Below are 22,606 nucleotides of genomic sequence, written 5' to 3' on the forward strand. Positions count from 1 at the left end.
CATTATGGAGAAGGTAGTATAGAGAGAGGATCATTATGGAGAAGGTAGTATAGAGAGAGAGGATCATTATGGAGAGGGTAGTATAGAGAGAGAGGATCATTATGGAGAGGGTTGTGTAGAGAGAGGATCATTATGGAGAAGGTAGTATAGAGAGAGGATCATTATGGAGAAGGTAGTATAGAGAGAGAGGATCATTATGGAGAGGGTTGTGTAGAGAGAGGATCATTATGGAGAAGGTAGTATAGAGAGAGGATCATTGTGGAGAGGGTAGTATAGAGAGAGAGGATCATTATGGAGAGGGTAGTATAGAGAGAGGGGATCATTATGGAGAGGGTAGTATAGAGAGAGAGGATCATTATGGAGAGGGTAGTATAGAGAGAGGATCATTATGGAGAGGGTAGTATAGAGAGAGAGGATCATTATGGAGAGGGTAGTATAGAGAGAGGGGATCATTATGGAGAGGGTAGTATAGAGAGAGAGGATCATTATGGAGAGGGTTGTGTAGAGAGAGGATCATTATGGAGAAGGTAGTATAGAGAGAGGATCATTATGGAGAAGGTAGTATAGAGAGAGGATCATTATGGAGAAGGTAGTATAGAGAGAGAGGATCATTATGGAGAGGGTTGTGTAGAGAGAGGATCATTATGGAGAAGGTAGTATAGAGAGAGGATCATTATGGAGAAGGTAGTATAGAGAGAGGATCATTATGGAGAGGGTAGTATAGAGAGAGAGGATCATTATGGAGAGGGTTGTGTAGAGAGAGGATCATTATGGAGAGGGTTGTGTAGAGAGAGGATCATTATGGAGAGGGTTGTGTAGAGAGAGGATCATTATGGAGAAGGTAGTATAGAGAGAGGATCATTATGGAGAAGGTAGTATAGAGAGAGTATCATTATGGAGAAGGTAGTATAGAGAGAGTATCATTATGGAGAGGGTAGTATAGAGAGGATCATTATGGAGAGGGTTGTGTAGAGAGAGGATCATTATGGAGAGGGTTGTGTAGAGAGAGGATCATTATGGAGAAGGTAGAATAGAGAGGATCATTATGGAGAAGGTAGTATAGAGAGAGAGGATCATTATGGAGAGGGTTGTGTAGAGAGAGGATCATTATGGAGAAGGTAGAATAGAGAGGATCATTATGGAGAGGGTAGTATAGAGAGGATCATTATGGAGAAGGTAGTGTAGAGAGAGTATCATTATGGAGAGGGTTGTGTAGAGAGAGGATCATTATGGAGAGGGTAGTATAGAGAGAGGATCATTATGGAGAAGGTAGTATAGAGAGAGAGGATCATTATGGAGAAGGTAGTATAGAGAGAGGATCATTATGGAGAGGGTTGTGTAGAGAGAGGATCATTATGGAGAGGGTTGTGTAGAGAGAGGATCATTATGGAGAGGGTTGTGTAGAGAGAGGATCATTATGGAGAGGGTAGTATAGAGAGAGGATCATTATGGAGAAGGTAGTATAGAGAGAGAGGATCATTATGGAGAGGGTAGTATAGAGAGAGAGGATCATTATGGAGAGGGTAGTATAGAGAGAGAGGATCATTATGGAGAAGGTAGTATAGAGAGAGAGGATCATTATGGAGAGGGTAGTATAGAGAGAGAGGATCATTATGGAGAGGGTAGTATAGAGAGAGAGGATCATTATGGAGAGGGTAGTATAGAGAGAGAGGATCATTATGGAGAAGGTAGTATAGAGAGAGAGGATCATTATGGAGAAGGTAGTATAGAGAGAGGATCATTATGGAGAGGGTTGTGTAGAGAGAGGATCATTATGGAGAGGTTTGTGTAGAGAGAGGATCATTATGGAGAAGGTAGTATAGAGAGAGAGAGAGAGGATCATTAAGCACATCCAAGATGGCCCTGCAGTAGGACGTGTGTATCTGTCTTTGTCTTATCCTGTGTAAATAGCCTGTCTTTTTCGTATATATCTTAATCTCACTTTCTATTTACGAACTAAATATACTTTCCTGCAACCCACCTCACCAAATGTGGTACGAATCTGCTATTTCTATTCCTTATAACTGGAACTTCTATCAGGAGCTAACCAGCTTTCTAGCTACTAGTCTTTGTTAGCCACGACTAGCGGTCATTGCCTTTTTTTCCCCGTCATCAGCCAGCCTTAGCTCGGACAACACCTGCCAGTCTGCACAGCGCGATATCAACCCGGAGCGTGTCAGACTGCTTCTCTACCATATTACTGGATTCCTGCTGCTCTGGATCATTACACCGGATCATTACTCCGGATCATCGTAGCTAGCTTGCTGCAAATGTGTGGCTACTGTTAGCTAACGCCTCTGTCCCAAAGCAAGCACCAGCTAGCCTTGAGTTAGCCTCGAGCTAGGCCCATATACCAGCTAATTCTAGGGCTACAATACCTCCTTTGCCAAATGGCCTGGACCCTTTATTGTTGACACAGAGCCCCGCCGATCCATCACGACTGGACAGCCGACATGATCGCCCGATGTGGTCTCAACAGGCTATTCTGTTACGATGTCGCCAAAGAACCAGCTCCTAGCCCCGGCCCACTAGCTTTTCTGAACGCTGTGTCCCCTGCTCGCCATGCGTAGTAATGACTACCGAACAGCACCCTAACTCACCTATTGCTGCTCTTTTGACCCTATGATCACTCGGCTACACAGCTGATACCCCCTGGACTGTTTCAATAACACGGTACCTGATTTTGTTTACCTGTCGGCCCCAGCCTCGAAATCAGGTCCTGTATGTACCTAACTGATCCGCTCTGCACATTCATCGCCATTTACCCGTTGTTGTCTTAGCTCTCCTGATCAACACCCGTGATTGCTTTATGCCTCTCTATAATGTCAATATGCCTTGTCTACTGCTGTCTTGGCTAGTTCTTATTGTTTTATTTCCCTGTAGAGCCGTCAGTCCCGCTCAACTTTCCTTAGATAGCTCTTTCGTCCCACCCTCCACACATGTGGAGACCTCACCTGGCTGAACTGGTGCCTCCAGAGATGAAACCACTCTCATCGTCACTCAACGCCTAGGTTTACCTCCACTGTACTTACATCCTAAAATACCCTTGTCTGTACATTATGCCTTGAATCTATTCTTCCGCGCCCAGAAATCTGCTCCTTTTACTCCCTGTCCCCAACACACGAGACGACCAGTTCTTATAGCCTTTAGCCGAACCCTTATCCTACTCATTCTCTGTTCCTCTGGTGATGTAGAGGTAACCCAGGTCCTGTTGCCCCCAGTTCCACTCCTATCCCCCAGGCGTTGACTTCTTGTTGACTTCTGTAAACATAAAAGCCTTGGTTTCATGCATGTTAACATCAGAAGCTTCTTCCCTAAGTTTGTTTTATTCACTGCTTTAGCACACTCCACCAACCCGGATGTCCAAGCCGTGTCTGAATCCTGGCTTAGGAAGGCCACCAAAAATTCTGAAATGTCCATCCCCAACTACAACATTTTCCGCCAAGATAGAACTGCCAAAGGGGGCGCAGTTGCAATCTACTGCAGAGATAGTCTGCAGAGTTCTGTCATGCTATCCAGGTCTGTGCCCAAACAGTTCGAGCTTCTACTTTTAAAAATCCACCTTTCCAGAAACATGTCTCTCACTGTTGCCGCTTGTTATAGACCCCCCTCAACCCCTATCCTACCGATCCTTGACTTCGGCGATGTCATTTACAAAATAGCCACCAACACTACTCAGCAAATTGGATGTAGTCTATCACAGTGCCATCCGTTTTGTCACCAAAGCCCCATATACTACCCACCACTGCGACCTGTATGCTCTCGTTGGCTGGCCCTCGCTTCATATTCGTCACCAAACCCACTGGCTCCAGGTCATCTATAAGTCTTTGCTAGGTAAAGCTCCGCCTTATCTCAGCTCACTGGCCACCATAGCAGCACCCACCCGTAGCATGCGCTCCAGCAGGTATATTTAACTGGTCACCCCCAAAGCCAACTCCTCTTTGGCCGCCTTTCCTTACAGTTGTCTGCAATGACTGGAACGAATTGCAAAAATCACTGAAGCTGGAGACTTATATCTCCCTCACTAACTTTAAGCATTAGCTGTCAGAGCAGCTTACTGATCATTGCACCTGTACATAGCCCATCTGTACATTTCCCACCCAACTACCTCATCCCCATATTGTTAATATGTTTTATTATTTTGCTCCTTTGCACATTCATCCTTTGCACATTCATCTTCTGCACATCGATCACTCCAGTGTTTAATTGCTCAATTGTAATTATTTGCCACTATGGCCTATTTATTGTCTTACCTCCCTAATCTTACTACATTTGCCCACACTGTATATAGATTGTTTCTATTGTGTTATTGAGTGTATGTTTGTTTATCCCATGTGTAACTCGGTGTTGTTTGTTTCACACTGCTTTGCTTTATCTTGGCCAGGTCGTAGTTGTAAATTAGAACTTGTTCTCAACTGGCCTACCTGGTTAAATCAAGGTGAAATAAATAAATACATTAAAAAAAATTATGAAGAAGGTAGTATAGAGAGAGGATCATTATGGGGAGGGTAGTATAGAGAGAGAGGATCATTATGGAGAGGGTAGTATAGAGAGAGAGGATCATTATGGAGAGGGTAGTATAGAGAGAGAGGATCATTATGGAGAGGGTAGTATAGAGAGAGAGGACCATTGTGGAAAGGGTAGTATAGAGAGAGAGAGGATCATTATGGAGAGGGTAGTATAGAGAGAGGATCATTATGGGGAGGGTAGTATAGAGAGGATCATTGTGGAGAGGGTAGTATAGAGAGAGAGAGGATCATTATGGAGAGGGTAGTATAGAGAGGATCATTGTGGAGAGGGTAGTAGGAGAGAGAGAGGATCATTGTGGAGAGGGTAGTGTGGAGAGAGAGAGGATCATTGTGGAGAGGGTAGTATAGAGAGAGAGAGGATCATTGTGGAGAGGGTAGTAGGAGAGAGAGAGGATCATTGTGGAGAGGGTAGTGTGGAGAGAGAGAGGATCATTGTGGAGAGGGTAGTAGGAGAGAGAAAGGATCATTGTGGAGAGGGTAGTGTGGAGAGAGAGAGGATCATTGTGGAGAGGGTAGTATAGAGAGAGAGAGGATCATTGTGGAGAGGGTAGTAGGAGAGAGAGAGGATCATTGTGGAGAGGGTAGTAGGAGAGAGAGAGGATCATTGTGGAGAGGGTAGTGTGGAGAGAGAGAGGATCATTGTGGAGAGGGTAGTATAGAGAGAGAGAGGATCATTGTGGAGAGGGTAGTAGGAGAGAGAGAGGATCATTGTGGAGAGGGTAGTATAGAGAGAGAGAGGATCATTGTGGAGAGGGTAGTATAGAGAGAGAGAGGATCATTGTGGAGAGGGTAGTAGGAGAGAGAGAGGATCATTGTGGAGAGGGTAGTGTGGAGAGAGAGAGGATCATTGTGGAGAGGGTAGTATAGAGAGAGACAGGACCATTATGGAAAGAGAGAAGGCAAGATGGTGATGCAATGAGGGCACTTTAACAACAGGGTTTGCTCTTGATTTTTTCTCAATTGTCGATGGACTGTGTGTGTGTGCGTGTATTCCTGTGTGTACATGTGTATGCTTGCGTATGTCCACTTGTGTGTGTATGTGTGCATGCCTGTGTGTGTGCAGCTATTCAATCACTATGCTGCTGTTGTCTCTTGTGTTTGTATTTCCTTTGTGCTCCCCTGCTCTGGCTCATGTCAGTGGATTTCCTTTGTGCTCCCCTGCTCTGGCTCATGTTAGTGGATTTCCTTTGTGCTCCCCTGCTGTGGCTCATGTCAGTGGATTTCCTTTGTGCTCCCCTGCTCTGGCTCATGTCAGTGGATTTCCTTTGTGCTCCCCTGCTCTTGCTCATGTCAGTGGATTTCCTTTGTGCTCCCCTGCTCTGGCTCATGTCAGTGGATTTCCTTTGTGCTCCCCTGCTCTTGCTCATGTCAGTGGATTTCCTTTGTGCTCCCCTGCTCTGGCTCATGTCAGTGGATTTCCTTTGTGCTCCCCTGCTCTGGCTCATGTCAGTGGATTTCCTTTGTGCTCCCCTGCTCTTGCTCATGTCAGTGGATTTCCTTTGTGCTCCCCTGCTCTGGCTCATGTCAGTGGATTTCCTTTGTGCTCCTCTGCTCTGGCTCATGTCAGTGGACTATGGAACACCGTTTGGGTCTTTGCTAGTCAAAAAAGATACACGTCAAATAACACTATTTCACGCGTCAAATCAGCTTTTAATTTGAAATGTCAAGTAACACAATTCTATTATAGAATGTCGTGTGTGCTGAATTTGCACGTGCAAGCCAAGCGCCACCACTACGATCAGTAGCACTGTCAAAGCTGTCAAAAAAAACTGTCTGCAAACACCGACCACGACATGTTTACAAATATCTTTGATACAAATGTTATTAGAAACTTCTGGGGTAGGTAGCTAGTTTTAGCGTGGTGCCATACTAGCTAGCAGCCTGCAAACAATGACCAGTAGAAACTGCAGTAATCTCCAATATTCTAAGCAATGATTTAGGAATCCATGTGAGTAAGTATTAGCTAGGTAGCCACTTGTTGTTCTCATATGAAAATAACTAGCTAGCCAGCTACCTAACCTTGTTGCCCAAAGCTAACGTTATAAGCAGCCAGCTAGCTCCAGTGATGCTTGACCAGACCGGGTTATGTATTGTGAAGGTAGCCACAATAAGGATTAGTCACAATAGTGTAATTTGCAGTTTGCCTTCTAAATAAAAGTCCCTCTTTGAAATTGACGCACAGGGTTACTGTTGGTGGAATCAGGCCATATTTACACTAGATAATGTTAAACCAGGTTGGAGTGATGGAATGTGGAGCAATGAATTGCCGTATCAGTCTACTTGGTAACACCCACAGAACACAACTGTGAAGAGTTTACGCAAATATTAGCATTGTAGCTCTTATTGCAGGACTTTGGCTGTAGGAAATCACCTCCCCAGTCAGCCTATTGTGCATATTGACATTCATATTGCACTCTACAGCCTTACCTAAGTATTTGGGATCAATGAAATGGGGTATCAGTCTACTTAGTACCCAAGTGCTTTTTTCGCGAAGACCTCCTAAGAGTTATCAGACTCCAAAACATCCAGGTTGTATTGTTTTTCCTCTGGAATAGTGTTCAATACTGAAAAACGGGTAGGGTTGTAGAGAACCGAAGGACCGTGAATGTAATAAGAAATCTTAGATGCTGGCTTAAGGCCGATAGAAACCTCTACAGAATGTCCGGTCAGAACAAGGATGAGGCGGATGTCCAGGTTAAGGTGAGTTTAATGGAAGAAGATGTCTACATTTACACATCACACACACATCTGACCACATCACACACACCACACACACATCTGACCACATCACACACACCACACACACATCTGACCACATCACACACACATCTGACCACATCACACACACATCTGACCACACCACACACACATCTGACCACATCACACACACATCTGACCACACCACACACACATCTGACCACATCACACACACATCTGACCACATCACACACACATCTGACCACATCACACACACCACACACACATCTGACCACATCACACACACATCTGACCACATCACACACACATCTGACCACATCACACACACATCTGACCACATCACACACACATCTGACCACACCACACACACATCTGACCACATCACACACACATCTGACCACATCACACACACATCTGACCACACCACACACACATCTGACCACATCACACACACATCTGACCACATCACACACACATCTGACCACTCATGGTTCAGATAACTGAGAATCATGTCCAGTGGGAATTGACTAACTATGGTTCAGAAAATAAAACGGAGAAAGAAAACTTAGGCTACAGCACTGCTATAATATGAATGAATAAGTACGTATATAACAGCTAGGACTATACACTACAGCAGGCATAAGGCCTAGTCACATGGCAATAGACTAAACAACCTATTGGACTTGAACACATGGAACTCAAATGTGCTCAATAAACATTACAGTAATGTTGAAATGTATATATATAGTATAAATGCAATGAGCATGAGTGATATACACTACCGGTTAAAAGTTTTAGAACACCTACTCATTCAAGGGTTTTTCTTTATTTTTCCTATTTTCTTCATTGTAGAATAATAGTGAAGACATCAAAGCTATGAAATAACACATATGGAATCATGTAGTAAACAAAAAAGTGTTAAACAAATCAAAATATATTTTATATTTGAAATTATTCAAATAGCCACCCTTTGCCTTGATAACAGCTTTGCACAATCTTGGTATTCTCTCAACCAGCTTCATCTGGAATGCTTTTTCAACAGGCGCAGCAGGTAGCCGGCAGGTAGCCTAGTGGTTGGACTAGTAAGCGAAAGGTTGCAAGATCAAATCCTCCGAGCTGACAAGGAAAAAATCTGTTCTTCTGCCCCTGAACAAGGCAGTTAACCTAGGCTGTCATTGAAAATAAGAATTTATTCTTAACTGACTTGCCTAGTTAAATAAAGGTAACATTAAAAAAAACATTTTTTTATCAGCTGACTGAAGCTGGCCGTTTTAACAAATACACGTAGTAGGTTGACTGGTACAATTAATGTAGCTAATTTCACAGTGGTTTCAGAGTCCAGCAATAAGAGCTACGGCGCTAATGTTCTGAAGGTGTTAAATTGTGTGCATAGGCCACAGGGAGTAAACTGATACCGGACTGCACTCTGGTCAAAGAGTGATGACAGACACAGAAGCCCAGTCTAGGAGTTTAATGATGAAATCATTGATGAGAGTATACATGTGGTCCGTGTACAGAGGAAAACAGGATAAAAAAAAATATAGAATTACTACAATGTATAAACAATATTACATTGAACAGTAGTGTCAGCAATCTCTATACACAATTGACAATAAGAGAAAATGAACACACCATAATTCCTCTCAAGAGAATTAACATTACAGTTACACCAACTGGTAGGCTAATTACATAAATGTACAAAATGGTAAGAGAACTGGTGAACAAAGTTACCCCTCTACATACAAATGTATTGTATTTACATATAACAATAGCAACAGGAATGTTATAAAATAAAGTATTTGTTCTGACTTACACTTCGTCAAAAACGCACAAATATCCCTGCAAATGAAAACGGTCTGATCTCCACGAAAGCCAACTGAACTGAGAAATACATTTTGTTTTTATACTAACAAGTGGTTGCCATGGTGAATAATCCAATAATAATTGGTAGGACACATGAAAGGAAACATCTAAGAGTTTACCGGAATCTCTAAATTAAAATAAATACTTGTAGATCCATAAAATGTTCTTTAGAGGATTCTAAATTAATATCTAAGGGGCTTTTATACAGGTGTCACTGAGTAGACTGATACCCCATGTCATTGATCCACAATCCGTAGGTAAGGCTATACAGTGAAATAAGTATGCCCCCAATGCAATTCTAAAGTTTAATACATCCAGTGTGATTTCAACAGATTTTTGTCATATTCACAAATTATTGTCTTTTGTTGAAATTATATAAAAACATTCAAAACTCGTTTAGCATGATCTATTCCATTATGGCGCTATTTGTTTTAATTTGCATCACTTTCAGTGAGAGACTTTTATTTTGAAGTCGAACCGCAAATTCCACTATTGTGGCTAATCCTTATTGTGTCTAGCTTCACATCGGTGTATTCGACAATCATTAATCAAATAAGCATATTTTAGATTATGACACGTAGTTAGATAGTTAGTTAGCTAACTATAGCTACTGAAACAGATTATCTTGTTTTGCTATGTTTTTGGGGAAGAACAAATTGTGCATGCATCAGCTAGCTAACTTTTTTTTATAACCAGCAGTGACAGGTGCGCTAAACAAAACTTTACCAGCATCATAGTATACATATTGGTGAACTGCTGTGACATATTAAATACGAGTGATAGTGTAATTAATGTGCAATAACTACGTAAAAAATGTATGAACGTGTTAAATGATTATGTGAGGTGCAGTCATATTCAGGTGCTGATTGGTCAACAAGCTTTAATGATGCGTCAAACAGTGTTATTTGACGTGTATCTTTTATGTAATGCAAAGGCCCAAATGGCGTTCCATAGTGGACGTCCTTTGTGCTCGCCTGCTCTGGCTCATATCAGTGTTGCATGCTGTTATATTTCTTAAGGGGGAGAGAGTGAGGGTCTCCAGAGATTCACACTGTGCCAGTTGATGGCAGAGCGAGGTTGAAAAACACAGCACTCCTTATCAAAGCTCTGCTGCAGAGGCTAGCTAGAAAAGCTTTAACTCCTCAAAATTCGTCCCTCTCTTTTAAAGAGACAAAGAAATGTGAAAGGTGAAAACACTGACTCTCCAGGATTCAGTCCAGTGTTAGTGTATACTGAGCTGCTCTGTAACGGAGGTGGTTTGGAACAGAGAATCAATTAGTAAAGTGTCAAGAGCCCATGTCAAAACACCAGCTGGGGTCAGGGTTCACCTGGGATCCTGCAGTTGATGAACAAATAACATTAGCCTTGTTTCTTACTTTTCCCTCTATCCTTTTTAACTTTCTCCCTACCTACCTACCTACCTACCTACCTACCTACCTACCTACCTACCTACCTACCTACCTACCTACCTACCTACCTACCTACCTACCTACCTACCTACCTACCTACCTACCTACCTACCTACCTACCTACCTACCTACCTACCTACCTACCTACCTACCTACCTACCCACCCACCCACCCACCGACTTACCTACCTACCTACCTACCTACCTACCTACCTACCTACCTACCTACCTACCTACCTACCTACCTACCTACCTACCTACCTACCTACCTACCTACCTACCTACCTACCTACCTACCTACCTACCTACCTACCTACCTACACACCCATCTCTCTCTCTCTCTCTCTCTCTCTCTCTCTCTCTCACTCTCTCTCTCTCTCACTCTCTCAATTCAATTTAATTCAAAGGGCTTTATTGGCATGGGAAACATATGTTTACATTGCCAAAGCAAGTGAAATAGATAATAAACAAAAGTAAAATAAACAATAAAAAATTAACTGTAAACATCACACTCACAGAAGTTCTAAAGGAATAGAGACATTTCATTCTCTCTCTCTCTCGCTCTCTCTCTCTCTCTCTGTGTCTATCTATCTATCTATCTATCTATCTATCTATCTATCTATCTATCTATCTATCTATCTATCTATCTATCTATCTATCTATCTATCTATCTATCTATCTATCTATCTATCTATCTATCTATCTATCTATCTATCTATCTATCTATCTATCTATCTATCTATCTATCTATCGCTCTCGCTCTCGCTCTCGCTCTCGCTCTGTCTCTGTCTCTGTCTCTGTCTCTGTGTGTGTGTGTCTCTCTCTTTCTCTCTCTGTGTGTGTCTCGCTCTCTCTCTCTCTCTCTCTCTCTGTGTGTCTCTCTCTCTCTCTCTGCTCTCTCTCTCTCTCTCTCTCTCTCTCTCTCTCTCTCTCTCTCTCTCTCTCTCTCTCTCTCTCTCTCTCTCTCTCCCTAGCTGCGGCCCCTAAGTTGCGGCCGATGCGGGGCCAGTCTCTAATGGAGGGAGAGAGGCTGTATCTGAAGTGTGAGGCGTCAGGGAACCCCAACCCCTCCTTCCAGTGGTACAAAGACGGCCGCGAGCTCCAGAGGGGAAAAGACGTCAAAATCAAGACCAATAAGTGAGTGTCAGAGACCGGCCAACCTCCAGTCACATATTCACTCACTGCAAAGGCAAGAGGTTCCAAAAAACAATCTATAGACACTTGCTGTTTCTGTTTTGAACAACCATTCATATTGACTCACCAATAATCACTCTCTCTCCATGTGTCTCTCTCTCTCCTCTCTCCCTCGCTCATTTTCTGAAGGAAAAACTCCAAGGTCCAGATCACCCGAGCGAGGCTGGAGGATTCTGGGAACTACACGTGTGTGGTTGAGAACACGCTGGGCCAAGAAAACGCTACGAGCAGCATCAGCATCCAGAGCCGTGAGTCCACAGACACACCATCCCCACTCTGCAGTATGACATTCACACTCTTTCCACCTTCTTCATTAACAACCACAGACTCTGTTTTCCTTGACAACTAACATACTCTTTCTATCTTCCTTAGTTACCACCATGTTCATTCTCTCTTTCTTGACATCCACCGCGGCAACGTTCTTTCCCTTTCCTCCTTAGTAACCATTTATTAACCCTCTCCGTAGTGACCTCTACACTTTCCTTCTCTTCCTTAGTTACCGCCACGCTCCCCCTCTTCCTTGCTGACCCCTACTCTTACTCTCTCTCCTCCATAGTGACCACTACTCTGTCTCCGGGCTCGAGTCACGCCCGGCGCTGTAACGACACAGAGAAGTCGTACTGTGTGAACGGTGGAGACTGTTATTTCATACACGGTATAAACCAACTGTCATGCAAGTAAGTGAGTGGTCCTGTCCTCCTGCTGTGTTTGTCACTGTGTGGCTTCAGCTGTGTGTTGTCCACCCTGTTAACCACATCGCCAATCTCCTTCTCCAGACACAGAATGCCAAGTGTCATCAAGCTCATTGTAAATTATCCTCTCAAGGATTAGTCTGGGTGCAACATTAAAATACTTCCCTGTTGATTGTAAACTCATTCTTCTCTCTTCACCCCTCTGTTTCTCTTCCTCTCTACAAATATGAATCTTTCCCCTATCTCTGATCTGTCCTCTTCTTGAAATCTAGGTGTCTTCCCCTTCATCTCTTTCTCCTTCTTTCTCTTGCTCTCTTCCCCTCGCTCTCTCTTTCTCTCTCTTTCTCTCTCTTTCTATTATTCTCGCTCTCTCTAATAAATGTCCAGCTCATTCCCAGACAGTTGCTAGAATGGCTGCATGCTGTTAAAAGATTTTGTAGTCCAAAACATTTTTTTTTTAAACAAGCACTGCACTGAGGTAATGGGGGTGGAATGCATTTACTTCTCCCAGGTAAACAAGACCCCACAGACAGCCTAAAAACTAGTTATACCTTGTTCCGTTTCGTACTGTGACAGACAGCCTAAAAACTAGTTATACCTTGTTCCGTTTCGTACTGTGACAGACAGCCTAAAAACTAGTTATACCTTGTTCCGTTTCATACTGTGACAGACAGCCTAAAAACTAGTTATACCTTGTTCCGTTTCATACTGTGACAGACAGCCTAAAAACTAGTTATACCTTGTTCCGTTTCGTACTGTGACAGACAGCCTAAAAACTAGTTATACCTTGTTCCGTTTCGTACTGTGACAGACAGCCTAAAAACTAGTTATACCTTGTTCCGTTTCGTACTGTGACAGACAGCCTAAAAACTAGTTATACCTTGTTCCGTTTCGTACTGTGACAGACAGCCTAAAAACTAGTTATACCTTGTTCCGTTTCGTACTGTGACAGACAGCCTAAAAACTAGTTATACCTTGTTCCGTTTCGTACTGTGACAGACAGCCTAAAAACTAGTTATACCTTGTTCCGTTTCGTACTGTGACAGACAGCCTAAAAACTAGTTATACCTTGTTCCGTTTCCTACTGTGACAGACAGCCTAAAAACTAGTTATACCTTGTTCCGTTTCATACTGTGACAGACAGCCTAAAAACTAAACTTAGTTATACCTTGTTCCGTTTCATACTGTGACAGACAGCCTAAAAACTAGACTTAGTTATACCTTGTTCCGTTTCATACTGTGACAGACAGCCTAAAAACTAGACTTAGTTATACCTTGTTCCGTTTCATACTGTGACAGACAGCCTAAAAACTAGACTTAGTTATACCTTGTTCCGTTTCATACTGTGACAGACAGCCTAAAAACTAGACTTAGTTATACCTTGTTCCGTTTCATACTGTGACAGACAGCCTAAAAACTAGACTTAGTTATACCTTGTTCTGTTTCATACTGTGACAGACAGCCTAACAAAAGACCTGCAGGAAAACCTCCTGAGGTGTTGGGTGCTGGCTGGCTGATACCCTAACCTACACAGAACACTGTACTCTGTCAGGCCGTGGGAGGCAGATGTGTATCCAGTCTTGTCGCCGGTGAATTAAGGGTAGTTCTTCCTGATCGTGAGTTGTGTGTCTGAGTTGTGTGGAGAGGGACAGTGTTCGAGCTATGTTGTGACAGAGCTGCACATAGAGAAACACAGAGTTAGAGCTATGTTGTGTTCTCTCTGAGCCAAGATGCCAGTCTGTTTAGACGGATCAGCGCAGTTCTGAATGAACAAAGCAGACTAGCCTGGCTATGATGTGGCACTCTATGTTAGAGGTTAGCAGTTCTCAAACAAATCCCTTTCCCTCCAATCCCCCTTCAGCATCAGAGAGACAGAACAAGAGAATGAAATGGAGGAATGACATCATTCAGATGGGTGCTGGTTTATCCCTCTGTGGAGATGAGTGCTGGTTTATCCCTCTGTGGAGATGAGTGCTGGTTTATCCCTCTGTGGAGATGAGTGCTGGTTTATCCCTCTGTGGAGATGAGTGCTGGTTTATCCCTCTGTGGAGATGAGTGCTGGTTTATCCCTCTGTGGAGATGAGTGCTGGTTTATCCCTCTGTGGAGATGAGTGCTGGTTTATCCCTCTGTGGAGATGAGTGCTGGTTTATCCCTCTGTGGGAGATGAGTGCTGGTTTATCCCTCTGTGGAGATGAGTGCTGGTTTATCCCTCTGTGGAGATGAGTGGAGGCTGTTTCCCTTTTTCTTCAGCTTGTTCTCAAGGCTGACGAAAAGAGGGGAAGAGAGAGAGAGTGGGGAGATGATAAAGAGGGAGAGATGGAGATAGCAGGATATTGAGAGGGTGAGAGGGTGGGAGAAGAATAGTGAGAGAAAGAGGGGAGATAGAGGGAAAGGGGAGATAGAAGGGTTGAGAGGAAGTGAGGAGGGATGGTGAGAGAGAGAGGGGAGGGAGAGAGAGGAGGTAGAGACAGAGAAAGAGAGAAAGAGAGAGAAAGAGAGAGAGAGAGAGAGAGAGAGAGAGAGAGAGAGAGAGAGAGAGAGAGAGAGAGAGAGAGAGAGAGAAGGAGAGATAGGGAGGGACAAACAGAGAGAGAGAGAGAGAGAGAGCGAGAGAGAGAGAGAGAGGGGAGATAGGGAGGGACAGAGAGAGAGAGAGAGAGAGAGAGAGAGAGAGAGAGAGGATCTGCTAGCCTGCATGCTGCCTCAAGTGTCTGAGATCCACTCTTTGCCTCTACTCTATTTATAACTGCATGGGAAATTGCTGAGTGGGGTCTTTTGCTGAGTGAGGTTTTTGCTTTAATTGTGCCAAAATGCACTGTGATGTTGTGTCTTTGGTACTGCATGAGGAAAAAATATATCCTGTGCAGTTTTATGCATTTTATGAATATGCAGACCCTGTGAGACTAGTTGAACTGAATGCTGTTTTATAAAATCAGGGCTCAGGATATGTATGTGTTGGGGAGAATTATGCTGCCTGGACTCACACTGTAATTACAGTGTAGTTGCTGTGTAGTTACAGTACGGTAAGTGTGAGAACTTGGACATCCCCTGTGTACTCCAATCCCCCACCTTTCTCTCCTAGATGTCAATGAGGTCCTTCAGCAAAGGGGAGGGCTTCCTTACAGACTTAGGCCTTGCAGTTTTTCAAGCCCAACCTCTATAAAAGTGCATCTTGGGAAACAAACCCTGTCCAGCAGTTATGTCTAGGGGGTGTTTCTGCTGTTGCTTTCAGCTCTGTTTCTAACTCCATGTTCTCTGCTCTCTTGTGTCCCTCCCTCCCTATCTCCCTCCCTTCTTTGGTCTCTCCCTCCTCTTATATGTACTCCCTCCTCCGTCTCTCAACCTACTATTTCCTCCTCCCTCCCTCCGTCCTCTCCTTCTGTGGCTTGTTTCCCCCATCAGGTGTCCAAATGACTATACAGGTGATCGCTGTCAAAAATCCGTCATGGCAGGTTTTTACAGTATGTTCATTTCCTCCTGTCTGTCTGTGTCTGTCTGTCTGTCTGTCTGTCTGTCTGTCTGTCTGTCTGTCTGTCTGTCTGTCTGTCTGTCTGTCTGTCTGTCTGTCTGTCTGTCTGTCTGTCTGTCTGTCTGTCTGTCTGTCTGTCTGTCTGTCTGTCTGTCTGTCTGTCTGTCTGTCTGTCTGTCTGTCTTCCTCATTGGGACACTGCTGCATGCTCTGGAGGTGGAAACCTACTGTGTGTGTGTGTGTGTGTGTGTGTGTGTGTGTGTGTGTGTGGTGTGTGTGTGTGTGTGTGTGTGTGTGTGTGTGTGTGTGTGTGTGTGTGTGTGTGTGTGTGTGTGTGTGTGTGTGGGTGTGTGTGTGTGTGTGTGTGCGTGTGCATGCGTGTGTGTGTATGCGTGTGTGTGTGTGCGTATGCCTGTGTGTGTGTGCGTATACCAGCATGCGCATGTGTGTGTGTGGTGTGTGTGTGTGTGCGTGTGTGTATGCGTGTGTGTGTATGCGTGTGTGTGTGTGCGTATGCCTGTGTGTGTGTGCGTATACGGCGTGCGTGTATGTGTGTGTACGTGCATGCCTCTATGTCCATCCCTTTCCTGTTGCCATTCCTCTCACCTTCCTCTGCTGCACTATATGTCCTACCTGGAGCTGGTCCTTTACACAGAGGGAGTTAACCAGTAGGCCCCTTAATAATGGACAGAGGTGCATGCAGAGAAACACACAACAGAGTTAACACATAGGTCCCTATGCATGCCCTCCTGATCATGTGCTACACAGTATGCTGCAGTAGAGATTGGATAATGATACAGTGAATGTCATTTACAGGGTGCACCTGATATGCAGCTTGGATGGCTTGATGCAATGCTTGATGCGAAGACCTGTAGTTATCTGTGATATTCTGACTAGATGTTAGTACAGTAGAGAAGTAGTACTGCTGCAGATGGGCAACTGATAACCCATTGTCATAATGTTTCCTGAGAGCTCATCCTAAATCAGTTCTGATATTCAAATCATTCAAGTGTCTGGTTTGTTTGCCCCATCAATGTCCTGTTTACCTGTGTGACCAGTTCTTTGCCATGGAAGTATAATACAGTGCACAGAGTATAGCTGGGAGTATAGCTGGGAGTAAAGCACTTTGAACTAGTTTGTCATCGTTCTTCCCTAATGGGAGCACAATATGAATATATACATACTACATACTATTTGCAGTACAAATATATTATATTTGGTTAATCCTGCAATGATCAGTCTTTTCTATACAAGCTGGACTCAGGGGTAGACGTAACATAAATCTGTGACAACTCAATTAGTCTGATATGTTACGTTTCGTACAATATGTATTCCTTTGTGGATGTCCATCATCAATTTCGTATGATATGTTACGAATTACAATTTATACAATATGTAGACGAATTTGCAAAACAAGAGATATGTTACGAATTACAATTTGTTATGGCTAACGTTAGCTAGTTGACTAATGATAACGTTAGCTAGGTGGCTAACGTTAGCTAGTCTAGTGGTTAGGGTTAGGGTTAAGGTTAGGAGTTAGGTTAAAGGGTTGAGGTTAGGGTTAGGGAAGGGTTAGCTAACATGCTAAAAAGTAGTAAGTAGTTGCAAAGTTGCTAATTAGCTAAAATGCTAAAGTTGTCCGGGATGACATTTAAACACGCAACCTTTGGGTTGCTAGACATTCGTGTTATACGCTTATCCATACACCCAGACCAACTACCCTGCTTATAGTTTTTGAGTTAAGTTATCTTCTGTTCTATGTAATCATAACGAACGTAACATATCATACTAATTTGAATGTCACAGATTTACATTTACTATGTTACGTCTAGTCTATGAGACCAGGTTGTTCTATCAGGGGTGGCATCATTACAAGTAAATTAAAGCACACCTTTTTCTACTGGTGGTCACGCTGTAAAATAGAAAACACTGTCATATTTTATCATAATGATTTCAGGAAAAAAAAAGACCAGAGAGAAGCTATAGGGTGACAATGTGATAAAAAAGACTATTTTTAGTAAACACAAGAAACAATGAGAGACACAATTAGAACGTGTCATTAATCTGTCGACCTACAAAGCTGCTCCCATTTCTGTGCCAACCAGCCTCATCTCCAAAACGTTGGAAAGTAACAAACTGCTTTTTTATCTTGTTTATTTTTTCATTTTTTTTGTCCACAAAAAAAAATCGTTTACCCCAGAAATGAGGTCTAGTAAATATGGCAGTAAGTGAAGTGGCTGTCTTTGTCTCTGCATGTCTCCTGCCTGCTTCCCTCTCTCTTTTATTAGTTATGCTTCTTTCTTTCCTTTTCTTTCCTTTCTGGGGTCACAGAGCTGCGGCTGTCTGCGTTGTCTGTCTGTTACTGGACGTGGCACCTGCCAGTAACGATTATTACTGTACGTCACGGAAAAAGTCCATACTAACCTCATGGTTTAGTATCCACTATCTATATATCTATGTTCCAATGTAGACGATCACTCTCTGAAACTTGTTCTCTTTCCTTTTCATTGTGTCCAACTTTCTGCATTGGCAGAGCATCTTGGAATTGAATTTATGGGTATGGAACAATTATTCATTTGAATGTATATTGTTAGTTTTAAGAGTTGCCAAGATCCTCTCACAGTCACACATTACTACTACCATCTCTCTAGAACCAATAGCTCTTCTCTGATCTGTTGATCTGTCACTTGCCCACTAACCTACCTGGTCCAAAGACACTTGTCCCTCTGCATGCATGCTAGCCCTCTCTCTCAATTATAGAAAACATTGAAACTAAGCTTTGTTGTACACACCATTATGTTACTGTATAGAGAGGGAGACAGCAAAGCCACAGACATGTTGATGATCGAGAGGAAGACACTGTAGAAGCAGAAGGTATGAGGCTACATTATGAGTGAAGCTTTTGAGTCACAGAGAGACAAACTGGCGAGAAATGTGCTGATGGTTATATATCAGTAACACCACGCCTGAAACAATAGACAGCGTCCCATAAGACTATCTTCCATAGAGACAGCCACTGGTAGGTGGTAGGTCCAGCATTCCCCAGTTGATTGGCATTAAATCAGAGGCTCCTGCAAGTGATAGTGACCTAGCTCCTTCAGTAGCAGCCAACCACCAATCTCATTCCCTATCAGTCCCCTCTTCTGTGACACACATACAATGCCAGGCTAAGGCTCTCTAGACAGCACCCCAGTCCCCCTACCTTTAGCACTAAAAGCCCCACCACCACCCCATTTTAGACACCCCCTCCCCACACCTTCCCAGCCCCTCTTCCTCCACCGTCTGGCCGTCTCCTCTTTCCATCTTCCTTTTTCTTTCTTTCTTTCTTTCTTTCTTTCTTTCTTTCTTTCTTTCTTTCTTTCTTTCTTTCTTTCTTTCTTTCTTTCTTTCTTTCTTTCTTTCTTTCTTTCTTTCTTTCTTTCTTTCTTTCTTTCGTTCCCCCTCTCCCCATGTTCTGTTTGTTTTTCTCTGTCATTGTGACTTATCTGCTGACAATGTTCTGCCACAATGAGCCTTCTGCTCATTGGTCAGTTAAACGCCATCAGAACACCTGACAGGGAGGTATTCATAAAGCTTCACCATGACAACAGAGATTCTAGACACTTTTGATCTGACACAAACGATCAGAAAACCACATTAAACCTTGCAAAATTATGATAACTCTCATGCAAAAGCTGCATTATATTTCCCTCGTTAACGTATGAAGACTGTGAGTAATCTGTGAGTTCTATATCCGTGTGTTCTCTGGTCAATTTAAACGTGTTTATTTAGTTGCCGGTGAGTTTTATAAATATCCCCAAAACCATTGTGGTGTTTTTGCTCTAAAATGCTTTTTTCTTACGATTATCATCTGATTCCATCATACAGGCATGTGTCCTTAGACCTCTTTGACATACATTCCATAGACATTATGATACATTAGTGCACGTAGGGAAAGCAGAGGGGAAATCCAGACCAACCACACATTGCAACATGGAGGTCTATGTAGAATGAGGCCTAGTTTCTAGGAGATTGTTTGAACTTGACATACAGTAAGCCTACAGAAGCTAGTATTACCAGTAAAAAAAGTCTACTAGAGGTTAACTGTTGGACGTTGTAAATTGAACTGTTACATGCTTGAACATGTGTGAAACAGGACAAATATAAGCACCTCCTAACTAAAACAGCCTATGTTGTGGCTAAGCCACTGTTAACCTACAGGGTTAAAACCATCACGGTTTTGGTTTGTCTAAGGTTAGCACTATTAAGGTGAAGGAGGAACACGACTGATTACTTTTAGGGAGGTTAGATGTCATAAGTCAGTGATATCAGAGTATGGAGGGAAAGGGGAGGAGCTGAGTTAGCTTTTGTTTGATTATTCCTGTAGAGTAGCGCTCACATGTATGTGTATTTGTGTGTGTGTGTGTGTGTGTGTGTGTGTGCGTGCGCGTGCGTGCGTGTGTGTGTGTGTGTGTGCACGCGTGTGTGTGTGTGTGTGTGTGGTTTGTTCACAGAGGCAGAGGAGCTGTACCAGCGGCGGGTGTTGACCATCACAGGCATCTGTGTGGCACTGTTGGTAGTGGGCATGGTCTGTGTGGTGGCATACTGCAAAACCAAGTACGTACTAGTACTGTACAGAGCCCACCCTGATTTTAATGGCATCATTATGACATCATTTCAACCAGTTCTTCACAGAGCCCAGGAGGCATTCACTGACTGGGGCTGCACAATGATCACAGCTATAATGTCGAAAATTAAGCTTTTAAACTCCTCAGATGAGCTTTACTAACTAATTATATATAAAAAAGTATTCATGTTTGAAGCTGGGTATTTTGATGACAGACAGAACATCATTTGTAAACTGACTGTAACACTAGTTTGTATTTATTTACATTTTCTATTAACATTTTCCTCCTTACCTACTATCTTTCCTTATCTACTATCTTTCTCAATGTATTCTAGACCAATAACTCATTACACTTTTTCTTGCGTATGTCCTACAGGAAGCAGAGGAAGAAGATGCATGGCCACCTGAACCAGAACGTTAACCAGAACCAGTGTGTGGAGCAGCCCAACCGCATGCTGGCTAACGGTCCCAACCACCCCGGGCCAGGCCCTGAGGAGATCCCTATGGTCGACGTGAGTCACTATGGCCCCATACCCACTCAGGTTGTACAACTGATGTACAACACATTTCACACAACAGTTGAGGTACAACTGATATTTCTGTTATACTACTGCACACGCTTTTCTACACAACCATTGTTTCTCGAAAATTGCTGTGTAAACATTTTTGTGCAGACAAACCTTCCATTGGATCACAATTGTTTGGTCAAATACATTGTACACCAGTTGGACAAACTGAGTGTGTACAGGGCCTACAACCTACCTCAGGCTCAGAAACAGATTTGTTTTGTTTGTAACGGGTGTTATAACACGTCCTTATTCCCATATCGCCCATGCAGCTCCCACAATGCATATCTCTCTCTTCCTTTCACAGTACATCTCAAAGAACGCTCCTACCACAGAGTGTAGTATTATACAGCATGGACCAGAAGAATCCGTAAACTTCGCAGGAAGCCGAATGTCCACCAGATCCCACCACTCATCTACAGTCTCCCACAACTCCAGGTGCTGTAGTAACACACAGAAACATAGACACACATTCACACACGTAGAGACGCACACACACACACACACACACACACACACACACACACACACACACACACACACACACACACACACACACACACACACACACACACACACACACACACACACACACACACACACACACACACACACACACGTCAGGGCATTTCTGCTGATCAGAAATCTCCTTACTTACTCTCCACTCCCTATAGACATGAGGAGCGGACGTGGAGTATAGAGAGGACAGACAGTATGAACTCAGACTTCCAGTCAGGGGCGCTCTCCTCGTCAGTGGGCACCAGTAAATGCAGCAGCCCGACCTGCATGGAGGCACGGGCACAGAGGGCCGCCTACTGGGGCTGTTCTGAGGGAGCCAGCCTGCAGTATGGAGACTCCTACGACTCTCTGAGAGATTCACCTCACAGCGACAGGTGAGACGACTAGTTTGAATCTTCGCCAACGATTTGTAGATGTAAAAACCACAATATTAGTTGTTGTCTATGGTCTCAGTTTTGGGCCTCTGAACCAGATTTAATAAAAAAATGGTTTGTTTGTATCTCTGTTTCCCCCCTTCCTCCCCACAGGTATGTGTCAGCGTTGACCACGCCAGCCCGTTTGTCACCCGTCGAGTTCCACTACCCCCCACTGTCCCCCCAGGTGCCCACCTTCCACATCACCTCTCCCAACACGGGCCACGCCCTCTCCCTGCCGCCCGCCGCTGTAGCCTACCACCGGGAGGACGACCAGCCCCTGCTAAGATGCCCCCAGGTGACCATGACCCTGCCGCTACACCCACTAGTGACTACGTGACTACACAAATGGCAGAAAGCAGACCATATTACAACTGGGATTCATAAGTCATATTTTCCACTTCCTTAACGTCTTGTTGTAAACTAGAGGAGGTAGTGTACAATGTTGTTAGTTGTAGATTAAAGTGGGTAGTGTACGATGTTAGTTGTAGATTAAAGTGGGTATTTTACTATTTTAGTTGTAGATTAGAGTGGGTAGTGTAGAATGTTAGTTGTAGATTAGAGTGGGTAATGTACGATGTTAGTTGTAGATTAGAGTGGGTAGTGTATAATGTTAGTTGTAGATTAG

The 22,606-nt window shown here is 43.5% G+C and overlaps 1 protein-coding gene across 1 annotated transcript in view; it reads left to right on the forward strand.

Annotated features, from left to right (window-relative positions):
* The window catches only part of LOC106612118 (pro-neuregulin-2, membrane-bound isoform), a 91,444-nt gene that overhangs the window by 11,599 nt on the left and 57,239 nt on the right, over positions 1 to 22,606 (forward strand). The window contains exons 2-11 of the mRNA XM_045724121.2: positions 11,493 to 11,655; positions 11,842 to 11,960; positions 12,269 to 12,389; positions 15,808 to 15,866; positions 18,408 to 18,431; positions 20,368 to 20,470; positions 20,857 to 20,992; positions 21,354 to 21,484; positions 21,721 to 21,939; positions 22,093 to 22,276. Of these exons, the coding sequence (XP_045580077.1) occupies positions 11,493 to 11,655; positions 11,842 to 11,960; positions 12,269 to 12,389; positions 15,808 to 15,866; positions 18,408 to 18,431; positions 20,368 to 20,470; positions 20,857 to 20,992; positions 21,354 to 21,484; positions 21,721 to 21,939; positions 22,093 to 22,276 (1,259 nt within the window). The remainder of the gene's footprint in view (positions 1 to 11,492; positions 11,656 to 11,841; positions 11,961 to 12,268; positions 12,390 to 15,807; positions 15,867 to 18,407; positions 18,432 to 20,367; positions 20,471 to 20,856; positions 20,993 to 21,353; positions 21,485 to 21,720; positions 21,940 to 22,092; positions 22,277 to 22,606) is intronic.

This window comes from Salmo salar, chromosome 09 (genome assembly GCF_965601325.2).
Source record: "Salmo salar chromosome 09, fSalSal1, whole genome shotgun sequence".
Taxonomy (NCBI): Eukaryota; Metazoa; Chordata; class Actinopteri; order Salmoniformes; family Salmonidae; genus Salmo; species Salmo salar.